Source organism: Mycteria americana, chromosome 6 (genome assembly GCF_035582795.1).
Source record: "Mycteria americana isolate JAX WOST 10 ecotype Jacksonville Zoo and Gardens chromosome 6, USCA_MyAme_1.0, whole genome shotgun sequence".
Classification (NCBI taxonomy): Eukaryota; Metazoa; Chordata; class Aves; order Ciconiiformes; family Ciconiidae; genus Mycteria; species Mycteria americana.
This window is the reverse complement of record NC_134370.1, coordinates 23,536,681-23,549,406: the sequence shown is the minus strand read 5'-3', so window position 1 is coordinate 23,549,406 and position 12,726 is coordinate 23,536,681. Positions and strand designations below refer to the sequence as shown.

Here is a 12,726-nt window from a genome sequence, read left to right as displayed (position 1 = left end):
AATCAATCACAACAATGAGACAAAATTTATCCCTTACAAAAAAAAAAATCCATTTCACTGACATAATCCAGTTACAATTATTAAAAAGTGAACCCCACTTCAGCCAAGAACAACATCTACCATTAGAGTGTCACCAAAAAACTGAGCTTCCATAACATTTCAACAACCAAATTGGAAAAGAATTCCTAATACAAATCCTAAATTTTAAGGGCTGGTCTATGAAATGTAAATTTTCCTACATGCACTGGATATAAATTGTATTGGGTTTATGACAGCTTTTAAGCCTGTAAAAAATGAATCTCAGATAGCAATCTTTTGTTCTGGGTTTTTACTTTAAAAACCTGTATATCAACTAATTTTACATAATTTTATATTAAATAAGTACTAATAACTACTGCTACAATGAAGTTAGACTTGTTGCTCTGAAATTTGGAAAAAGGAATTTTAATACTTTTAATAGCAGATTAAATACAGTAAAATAGAGTTGACTCCCATTCAGATTTCACTTCATGGATCCACTTCTAGAAATCCGAAAGCACCTCCTGATATAGAAGCCGCTGGATGCCAGCTAACAGCAAAGAGATTATTATCTTCATCTTTTATCCAGAGGACACAGATTGTAAGGGAAAAAACTAGAAGTGCACATGGACAGCTTCCCAGATCATGTACACATACTCAGCCATCAACCAGCTACTGTGTGCCATCTGCTTTATAGAAAACATCTGACCTGCAGCCACTTTGGTTCGGCATTAAATTCACTGCAGGTCCAATACAAATTAGCAATCTACACAGAGGGCCAATGAGTTAATAATAATAAATTTTTTAAAAGCAACAAAGGACATGGATGAAAAGGAATTCCCCACCTGCTGGGAAATGTACTAGCACATCAATCACTTACAGTTACAAGCCATAAACACCTGATTCTTTTGAAATCTCTACTCTTCCATACCCATTCAAAGCCTCTTTAGAACAGCATCATACCCAGTCTGTCTGGAAGAATATACCCCAATATAGCAACTACATACCTGGTATGCACTGGTAAAGCAATTAGAGGTGCAAAAAGGCACCTGAAAAAACTAGTACGAGTGGAAGATCAGACCTTAAACCCTGAAGAAATTGCAATAAATAATACTTATAATAGAGAAAATCTAAAGCTTTTTGTGTCAAAAAATCAGCACAAGCAATTGTGAATCAGAATTTTAAACTGCTAACCTGAAAGCAAAATAAGACTTAAGGAAAACAGGTTTACCTGTTGTAAAGAACTATGGAAGACAACAGATAAACTAATCTGGCAGGGGCATAATCAAAACAAAAACAATCACAAGGTAAAAAAAATCACAGCACTTTCCCACCATTCTGACTTTGTGTTAGTCCAGGATGACTTTGGCTGCCTGTAGTTCTGAATTCCAAAAGGCTCCTCTTAACCAAATAGGAATGGTATCAATTCCTATGTATTGAGGAGCTGGAGGTTCAAGGTTATCCAAGTTGTACTTATTTTTGTTTAAGAAAACATATATTAAGTATCTTTTTTCTTAGTGTTAAAGAATTACCAAAACAGAAATTCATCAATTTCTCCATTATTAAAGTGCTTTACAGAAATATTTGAGAGTGTATTCACAGAAGAATGGATTTGTCCAATGCTCTGCTTCTACATACTTCCCTCAGAAATGGCAGAAAATACTCTGGAAAGCTAAACCACATCTGACTACAGACCATAAAGTGGTCACAAAAGGAGACAAAAGATAAACTGAAAGTTTCATCTCTCTCATGTTATTTCAGGAAAAATTAGATGAGCATGCTTTACAAATCTAAACCAGTTACTTCTGGTACAACAGAGGCTCTAGCTTTTTCAGACCCCTAAAGAAGAAAATTTTTCAAGCATTTCAGTTCTTGATGTTGAGCCAGTCCATTTCCCTCCCTTGATATCATCTCAACACTTTCACTATAAAAACAGATTACCAAATTACTACCTCCAGGTCAATAAGGAAAAGGACAGGTCCAGGACGGAAGTGCTGAAAAGTGAGCTACGGAACAGCACAATCCACTCAGTACTCCCAGTCACAAAATGAAAGACTTGATCTAGCAAAAATTTGATATGATAGGGGAATAAATTAACTATGGATAATCTTCAGAAAATAAATCTGGGAGTAGGACACTTCATAACAGTAAACATTAACTCACAAACCTGCCACTCTTTTCAATTTGGTGCTGCATCTAGAAGAGTACACTTGTCAATGGAGTAACACAATCTCTTTGTAAAGATGAGGCAATTAAAGGCAGTGAAAATTACACATATAACTGGCTATAAAAATACATATTTTTCATATTCTGACAATAGAAGTTTTATCTTCACAGCCATGTTGAATTGCTGCCAGTTGCCTTCTCTGTTCTTTCCATTTTGCGTTTCTGAGCATATGCTATGAGGTTTGACAGGAAAACTATTTCTCCCATACTGAATAAAATTTTCAGCAGGCTACAAGTCTTGCAAATCAGTAATAGGACTGTTTTCCAGTGTTTGCGCAGGTACAGTTCCCTTCTTAAAGGAAAGATTCAACTCCAAAGTCCTTTAATGCAGAGATGCTATCCCTTATGCAACTTAAAAATTTATGAATTTAATCTTTTACTCCACTTATCCTACTTAAAAACATAATCAAGTCTCTTATTTTGAAGGCGTCCAGTTTTGGACAAAACTTTTGTAACTTACAGAAACTAAGTCCCATCTGATTGCAAATGCTCAGACAAGAGATAATACGTTGAAGTTCTCCATTCAGTTAAGCACTGGTAATGAAAGGAAGTGTAGCCCTCAAGGGAAAAAAATACATATACACAGAAACTCAAATTGGATTAAATATACAAATGTTAAAATTCAATACAGACAAAAAGAATCTGTTATTATTTGAAGCTCTGCAACTACCAGTTACAGATATCTGAAAGAACTCTGGGTACCAAAGAACACACACAGAGAAATTATGCAATAGAAGACTCAGCCCCTAACACCAAGAAATGTATTTGCAAAAGAAGTTAAATGTCATCTCTGGAACAATATGGGAAGAGGGAAAGGGCAGGAAACAACAGGGAAAAAAAAAAAACAGACCAGCTCCACCCCGACTGCCATATGATGAGTTAAAGCCAATAATATAAAGGTATTTGTCAAAGGTATTTTAAACTAGACAATAACCAGAAGGATACAAGAATTAACTTTGTGTTAAGGTAGAACTTTTGAGATGTTGAGCCCTTGGTACTCCTTTCCAACCACAGAGAGTCTGCAAGTATTCAACATCACAGGAAAAAATTACATCTTCAGAACTGATAATTCCAGAATAGTAATTCCAGTAAATATACTTTTAATCATTCATACGCAGAAAGCTTAGTTTTACTTCATAAAATGTAATCAGCTACTTCAGAAGCATGTATCTGCTGCAAGCATCTTCCTTAAATGGCACACAGACGAAAACTTTACTGTAAACTGAGAAGCCAATGGTAGTAGACAACCTTGCAGGGCATTTCAAGCAACAATACAAAATACACTCAGTTGCTAGCAGCAGCAACCTTTCAGCTCTTCTAATTAAAAAAAACAAGTTTTAAGAGTTTGTGGGGTTAAGTGACTAAATGCACTTTCAATTGCTTACCTTTAAATTTGATGTCAAGACCACTAAATTCCAATTCAACTCCTTGAAGTGCTTCTCCTAGGGTTTCATGGTAATGGCTGATGCTTTTTTTTGATCCCACACAGAAAGGAAGAGAGAAGTATTTGTACGTTTCTTGGCGATTGTGGTAGGGTCCTACTGTATTCATCCATAAAACAACTTCCTCTTTATCTTGGTACTGAAAGATAAAGTTATTGAGTTAGATGAGAAGCCCAGCAGAATAAAAAATATTCAAGAAACTCTCTCATTCATATTAAGTAGGCAAGGCAGGATTGTTCAATCACAGGCAACAGTTACATTTAAAGACAGTCGGGTATTCTTGGCTTTTGGGTGGCAGGGATTCTAGAACAAGATTTTCAGCCTGCCTTCCTACAAGAAAAAAGGCTTAGTTGATCATACTTCAGCGATAGGCTCTAAGAAACTGTATCAGAAGAGGGGGATTCATACAAATTTAATAGAGAAGCAGAAGATGTAGAGAGCAGAAGTGGAGAAAAGCAAAAGCTTATTTATTTTTGCGACTTCTACAAATTTTGTGGAAACACGCATCAGTTAAAAGCAAAACTCTACTTATCTCCACTGAGAGAAAGGAAATATCAGACTAACATCTTGTTAAACAAGATCTTAGCAAATAAATCAGACAATCTACCCATGGTGACAGGTATACTGTATTTTCCTAAAATGCAACTCCTTTTCATTTTTGTAATCGTATAAATTACATTCAAAATTCCCAAAAGAGCACAACACCTCACTGGAAGCACTAAAATTAAACTGTGACATACCTACAGTAGCCAAGAGACAAAAAAGTCAGACAGAAGGACTGTATTTTGATGCATTTCCAACATTCTCACGTGAAAACACAGAACAGCAAGGAGTCTGGTGGCTGCCATGAAATTCTTTGTGGGAACACCCACCCTTCACCTTCCACAGCTACTGTTAGCCAGTAAAACTTATTCTTTGGCTAGGAGCCAGTAATTTTTTCAAGCTCTTATAACTTTTCAACAACAAAGTCCTTAAAGCCATTCATCTACCAGTATTCAAATATTGCATGAATTCAGGAGAATTAAGTGATTTGAAATCATTACTTGCACTATATCCAAATGCATCTGGATGAGGTATCAGGTTTGCTGGTTACTACAAAGCCTCTCATCCAACACAACTCCTTCACCTACTACAATTTCAACAGATTAGGAAGGACAGTGATCTAACTTTTAAGGCAGGAAAAAACCCTACTTATAACTGTACAGACCTGCAAGCACAATCACCATGTAGATAGTGATTTTTTTTTTAAAGTACAGAAGAATAAAGTACTATTTTAAGACCAATATGCAAACACAGAACACACTGGAGAGGAAAAGAAAGTCAAAAGTTAATTAGCTGTAACTATTTTGTAGAGCACAGCTGAAATACTGAATACAGTTCTGCATCTCCCTTTTTAACAAATGAACAAAGGTTCTTTAACTCCATTTATTCTGAATACCCATGGTCATACTGACAGGTTAACTCAGAAATAATTAGCTACACGTGGAATGCAATAAACTCTTCAGATGAGGTGTTTAAAAGTTAAGCTCAAGGCTTTAAACAAACATGCTTTAGAAAATAATTTAATCCCTTTATACTAACGTCATCTCAATTACAAGCCTCATCTTTTCAGTTTACAAAGATGCACAACAAGGGTCATTCCAGCCTCTTATGTGAGCGGTCTCCAACAAGAAACTTTAAATACCTTACTAATTTCATTCTGAGCCGCAGCAGAGACCAAACACTTACCAATTTCACAAACCTGCCCGTTTGCAGAGTACATACTACAGAACAATTCTGACAGGTAAAGAATGTCAATGATGGAGCAAAGAAAGAGTAAACAACACAGCAAGAGAAAGTAGACACTCTCTGCCAGCAACTAGAAAGGTTATACCAGTGCAGCACAGTTGTCCAACTTCAAAGAAAGTTGGGAAAGAAACAAGAAAGAAAGAAAAAAATCACAGTTCCAGCCCCCTCAGCAGCAGAAGCAAATAGTGGAGAATCTGCACTACGATACCACCTCTAGTTCTTGCCAATGTAGCAAGGGACAAGTTGCTCCATATCTCTTTCTAGTCTGTTATGCCTAGCTTGTCTTCTGCTTCTTCCTCTAACAGCTGCAGAACATATTTTCAGCCCTTTCTCAAAATGGTCTTAACTTGTCAAGAGCCCAGTTTAGCATTATTCCCTGAAATGCAACAGCTTACATGTGAACTGAGCTATGTCTCTGTACAACCTTCAGTAACAGAATATGACAACATCCTTAGGTCTGTGAATTCATCTTTGACAGTACCTGAAATAAAGAAAGCATTGACCACTGTTTTACTTAGCTTCTTGTTTCTGACCTGCTTCATACTGAGTTGGGACATCTGCATTTTTGGACCAATACCAGATCACCTTCAAGTGACAGAAACCAACTTCTTAAGAACATACTGTTCAAAATCTGGTTACATTTTCTGATCCAATAATGTAACTACATTGTAATTACAACATCTACAATAACAAATTTGGTCTCTGCTTGTCTCTTATCCACATGATGCTTAGCCCTCCTTCAGGGCCTACAAGGTTTCCCCACACTGACTCCAAGATGCCATCAGTCTGCTCTGAAGAGAAAAGGGACCGGACCAAACAAAACATAAGCAAAGAATTCAGTCTACATTTATTACTTCCTCCTCGCTCACAACCATCCCAGAACAGCACAAGAGAAAGCTGTTCAGGACTGCTACATAAATGAACACAGCACCTCAGACATCCCAGGCTACACCTCACTCACAATCAGCAAGTCCCTATTTATAGCAATTTGCAGTCCATCAGGTGCTCCCACTGCCCTCCCAAATGAAGAGGGCTGTAGTAAGAAACCCAGCCTAAGCAACTTCAGCCTGAATTTGGGGATAGTGGTGGTGTCTAGTAGAAACTCAAACAGATTTTCGTCTCCTTACATTTGTTGGGTTTTGCTCATTCTCAATTATAAAGATGAGCTTTCATGTTTAAATATGTTTCCCTGTCATGACATCTCTCATCCTTATAATCTTACCCTAGTGGTAGGGTAATTTGGTGGCAAGAACTCAGTGCTATCAAAGAGTTCAAGTTTGTGGTGGCTTGGGGTTGGTTTGTTTTGTTTGTTTCTTTTTTTCCTTTTTCATTACTGCCTTCACAATATCAAGGTATCTACAACAAATAATGGTGTCAACACACTTACAGGAAAACAATTCCTATTTAGGCAAGAAAAAGAACTAGAGTATCTTGTAGGACTGTTCTGTCACCTCTATATGAGGATTTCTAGGTTCAGAGAAGGCTAACAGACAACATACCGTCCAGCAAAAAGCCACACAACGAGAGAGATAATATAAAATAACTTGCTAAAGAAAGCCCTGGTTCCAAGGGAGCCACAGCACTCAGGTATGCTGTATCAGTACCAGTCAGATTTTGGTCAGCACATTTCATCGTAGTCTTGCAGTAATTTCAACTACTGTCATGGTCTTTTACATCTTCTTTCAGCATATGTGGAGTCTCCTGCAAACTGTGGAGAACTCATAACTGTAGAAAACAGGAAGAAAATTTCCGCTCCATAGCAGCACCTTTCATTCTCGGCAGAAAGAACATATTGAAGAAACTATTCTCTTTTCATCAGGAACTGATCAGCCTTAGACACACTGGACAAAATGACAAAACAGAAGAACCTTGAATTCTTATTTTTACTGTTCTGATATTGGCTGATGAGCAACTGTTCAACTGTACTGTCTGAGCTTTGAACACAACAGAGAAAATCAAAATCCTATTGCCTTCTGTTAACCTTAGCAGGCAAGTCAGCAATAACTCATAGTCAAAACCAACATGGAATAAGACAGGATGTGAAGATGCCAATGGTCTTTTTCAAAAATTGTTATACAGCAATATAAAACTTGCATAACCAACTGTAAGTGTGATAGTTTCCTTATCTTCTGCTACATAATGAGCAAGCAAAATACTTTGACTTATTGAGAATCCGCCAGATCCCAGAAAACATTAAAAAAGTATGAAGAACTCATTATCAATACGGATACGGAGCAAACAAAAGAGGAAGTCAGCTACAATGTGCAAGAATATCCATGACACACATCCAACGAGTTAAATTCACCAAGAACAGCTGTCATCATAAGAGATTCAAAATAAAAATTTCTTGCTCTCATTCCACATGTAATAAGGGTCCTGAGTTACTATTTCACCTGTCACTGCTATAGGGCTTTTAGAAAAGAAACAAATATACTCTTATTACAGCTGTAGCTAAACTACTGAGGCTTGCAATAGGGGCAAGTAGTAATGAAGTAACATGTCAAATGGTAAAATAATTTGAAGCAAAATTAATGACCTGCAGAGTGGACTCCAGATAATTTGACTAACATCAATCTAGTATCTACACTTACACTTATGCGTCAATGCAATTTTAGCTTTATCCTTTATGAAAAGAAGTGCCAAATATCTTCCTAACATGAAGGACTTACTCTGCTGTACTGAAGTACTGCTATTTCAGAAATTCTTTTTGTTCTCCGTTCTCTTTCCTGATTCGTTTGCACAGAATTAGATGGTAGAAAGGCAGCTTTTCACATGCCAGAAGATGGACACCAGTGTCCTAAAGAACATAGTTACTGACAAGAAAAAAGGTCAACAAATAAGATGCTGCAATCTCTACCCTGGTACACCTCAGCAAGCTCTTCTGGTTTTGGTTCACATGAAGGGACAATATACTGCATATAGCTCAGAGATCCTAATAAAGTCCACAGACACAACCACTTAACAACTTAGTGATGGTGCCAGAACTCACAGAGTTCACTACTTCCAAATATGAGAGAAGACTACAAAACACAATTTTAAATACCTTTTACTTAGTATAATTTATGAAAAATGTAGTACTCATTCTGTAAGCATAGCAAGCTTGGCTTTGCATCTTTTTCTACACTAAGCTTAGTATCAGCTCAGTAATTTCAGTAACTCTATGAAGTATATAACAATCTATTTCAACTGTGCAAAAACACAGCAGCAGCCTGAACAAGTCTCAGCATCAACACAAGTTACCTACCATATGCTGGTACAATCTGAATAATGGGAGGTAAACCTTCAGAAACTTTTTTCCATAATTGCCACCCAGGTGGTGGAGGACCAATCTGCATCTCAAGTGCAACCACGTATCAGCTACAACCCTCATCACAGCTGGGGACATCTGTTCCAAAGCAGCACAATACGGTCACACTGTCTGTTCAGAGCACTGGGCTATCAAGATGTTGTGCATGTGCAAGCTAAAATCACGTTAAACACATTAATACCAGCAACAAGGCAACCACTACCATTCTAGTGCCCTGCAGAAAATTAAACTGGCATGAAGCTTGCACAGTTTCACCTGGCCAAGCGTGGACTTCTTCCATGACAACACAACAACTGAAAACTCGGGTCTGTGTGCCACTTTGAGGCTTAACACAAAGACCATTTCCATACATCAGTACGGTTTAAAAACTATCCAAGCATAGCAATACTGAGACTATCTTCAGCACAGTACACGCATCTTTCTTTCCTGGTATCCAATAGGGCACTTGCGATGTGGAACGCAACTTAATGTTCTCTTTGCACAACTGTAGAAATTAGCATGGTAGCCCTAGAAATAAACTATTTTGTCTATAAAACAATTAAGGCTAGATTAAGTCAGCTTATGAAAGGCTGCAGAAAAGGATATGAGACTGGCAGGCTGTTGACGTTCTTTGTAAACCATGAAAAATGCTTTGCAGAAAAATAGTGGAGGCGCAGAGAGGATTACAACTACCAAATCTCATGTGATGATTCAGCAAAATAAATTGAAATCAACACAGTTTCTTTCAGAAAGTATGCAATTTTACTCCTTTTCTCAAGTTAAAGTTTGGAGTGAGGCTTTCCAGAATGCAGTTCCTTAAACACCAGCACATATTTCAGGATAAAAAAGGACCAATATTATCTGTTACTGGCAGAGCAAAGCTGCAGAAGCAGGACAAGAAATAAGAGAGGCAGCAAGTAAGACTCAACTGGCAAGTAAGGCTCAACTGGCAAGTAATATCCCAGGCCTCTAGTCCCCGGTATCTTACAGATATTCTATCTATCAAGCACTGTGATAATGAGCAATTTTTGCAGCTCACATCCATAGTCTATTAAACTGTGGATTTCAGCCTCATGCTCTCCTTCAGATAGAGCAGGTTATTTCTAGCAACATCTCTTCATCTCTCTCTGAATTTTAAGCCTCACCAAAACGTGGCTACAACTGTACCAGCAGCACAGTCTGAACCATTGTACAAGCAGTCCTTTTACTGTTACACTTCCTAGATGCAAAAGGTTGCTCACGCACACCACGTCCTGCTTCTGTGTCATTTATTTCACCTCTTCAAAATGGAACCACAAGAACTTCAAAAAGGAATCAAGCTACTTGTCTGCACACAACTTTGCATACAAAGAGGTATTTTACATGCACTGAAATGTTTTCTACAGTATTTCTCTAAATGACAATTTACAGATACTATATAAATTCCATAATTTTATGTATTTAATTTTAAACAAGCTTTACAGTCTCAGGGCTTTAACATACTTCATCAGGTTAAAAGTCGAACAAAAATGTTTTTTTCAATCATTATAAATTAGGAATTTTGCTACACAGTATAGGCTGGGTTTTGTTTATTTTTTCAATGTTTGTCATGTATTTCCATGCTTACGGAGCACTGATAATTAAATTGAAGCAACACTGAAATTAAAATGCTACCTACTCCCTAGACCATTCCCCTGCAACAAAAACCCCAGGGTATTTCAGAATATTTTTATGGTTTGTCTATTTTATCATCAACTCCAACAAGTCTAGCAACAGAAGACATGAAAGCAAGAGCCAGGCAGGAGCCCATCAACCCTGCTTCTGCAGGATCAGCATATATTGTGATGAGGCCACCAGTATCTCATCTATACTATCACTTCCACAAGTAAAAGGCCAACTGTCAAAAAATGGCGCAATTATCAGAATACAGACCAAAAGCGGGTACATGACACACTCTGAAGCATGAAAATAAGTTAAAGAATCAGCAGACAAGTTTTCAGTCAGTTTCTGATAAATGGTTCTGTTGTGGTCTGAAGTTATGCTGATGCACTGTCTTTTGATAATGAAGATTTTAAATGCTGTGTCAAATCCCAATTTCTCTTCACTTACTATTGATTTTAAATATCCAAGTATTTATCTTATAATTGTATTTATACTATTCTTGCCCTGAAGAAATGCAGACACCATTTTTGAAGACTAATTCAAATTTAAGATAAAGGATTTAGCTGTTGATCCAATGAAGCCATCAATACCTAATATCTCCAGAAATACTAATACTTATAGTCCTAGGGCTTCATGTGGAGTCCTCTCACAGTTACCTTTTATAATATTTGCTTATGCAGTCCTACAGTTATAAAATAAAGGACACCTATAAAACATTAACAGCCAATTTATATTAAATAAAAAATACATACTATAGCACATGCATGTATTATTTTATAAATGCTGTATACTATTATGTATTATAGTAGCAATAAAGGAATTAAAAAGTTAACCTGCTAACCCAGAGCATTAAACACTTAAGTCAGTACTTCTAAATGTTCAGCATGCTCAATAGAGATAAGGCCCTGTACATCAGCAGTTAAAAGCAAACTGTGTCAAGATGTAACGACACACCCTCATGCAGATACGACCAAGCGCTTGGGCACAAGAAGTTGCACGCTAAAGTATTAATAAGGAAATGGCAGGACATAATCGTCTGTATTCCTACCAACAGGACTCAAGTTTTAAAGTTAGTGAGAATTTACATTTTGAAGATACCGAGTCCTGAATCAGTATACCACTAGTTCCCCTCCACTTCCCCAAAAGCCAGCAGAGCCTCCAAAATGTAATAAAGCACTTTGGTTATAGAAAGATTGATCTTCCAACTGCAATCATATTCAAAACTGAAATTCATTAAAATGCAGTATTTAGGAAACATTTCCTTCAGGTTCTTAATCTCAAAATCAGTGTACTACTACAAAACCCTATTCATGTTTCATTCATGCTAATAATACTTCCACTCCAATCTTCTGTACAATATTAAAGTATTGAAATATCTAAGCAAGGAGACAGCCTTCCAAAAAAAGGTAACTTCCTACATCACCTATTTCTAACCTATCACGTGATGTTACTAAACTGGACATCATGTGAACTAGAATACTAAACTAAGAGACAGAGTTATAATCTTGAAGAGTTGAGTAATTTAGATGAAAAAATGACAAGCCTTCAAAAGGAATTTGTGATTTCCATTGGTAATTGTTTAGGTAATCATTCAGAAGACCTAAAAACCATCAGAAGAATTCTCTTTTGAAGGAAGAGCTCAAAAATCAATAAATTCAATGACAGCTTTATGAAACACTTTTTTCCCCAGAAGACTACCAATATTAAATGAAAAATTATAAATCCTTCAAGTCAAACAGCCTTTAAAATAAACACAGTACTATGCTGAAAACCACCTCACCTCAGCAGAAACCTAACCCTAAAACACAGGATCAGCAACAAAACTGGGACCTAAATGAGCTCAAAGAACATCTGCTCCTTGAAAGTATTCAATATTAGCTTAACTTTTCTGTCATTAACTGCAGCACTGATAAATCCCAGTAGCTTTTAAAAAATAGAGACAATCCTAAACAGTTTTGAAGTCTCATAAACCCACAAAATTAGTCAACTAATTAACTATTGCTTATAAAAGAACTATCAACACTATTTATATGTTTTATTAAAAACACTTATTAAGCTTACCAAGCTTACCTGGAGAAAGCTATGTTAAGAAACTGAGTAAGTGTTCACCAGTCAGGCTGCTCAAGAGCACAAAAGTTCTGACAGACAGAGTGTTTAATCACAGCCACACTCTAACCCACTCTGCTTGTGAGGAAACAGGGGTGGTTTTCAGCAAAGTCTCATTCCAAAATCACATCTCAGCTCAGACTTCCACCCTCCCACACCACAAGCCATGGGAAACAACACTCCGATGCAAAATCAGAAACTGATGAAGCACGGGTACTT

General features: G+C 36.9%; 1 protein-coding gene across 1 annotated transcript in view; it reads right to left on the bottom strand.

Annotated features, from left to right (window-relative positions):
- Positions 1-12,726, bottom strand: part of TM9SF3 (transmembrane 9 superfamily member 3) — a 49,232-nt gene that overhangs the window by 35,393 nt on the left and 1,113 nt on the right. Inside the window, exon 2 of the mRNA XM_075505032.1 lies at positions 3,630-3,825. Coding sequence (XP_075361147.1) covers positions 3,630-3,825 — 196 coding nt within the window. The remainder of the gene's footprint in view (positions 1-3,629; positions 3,826-12,726) is intronic.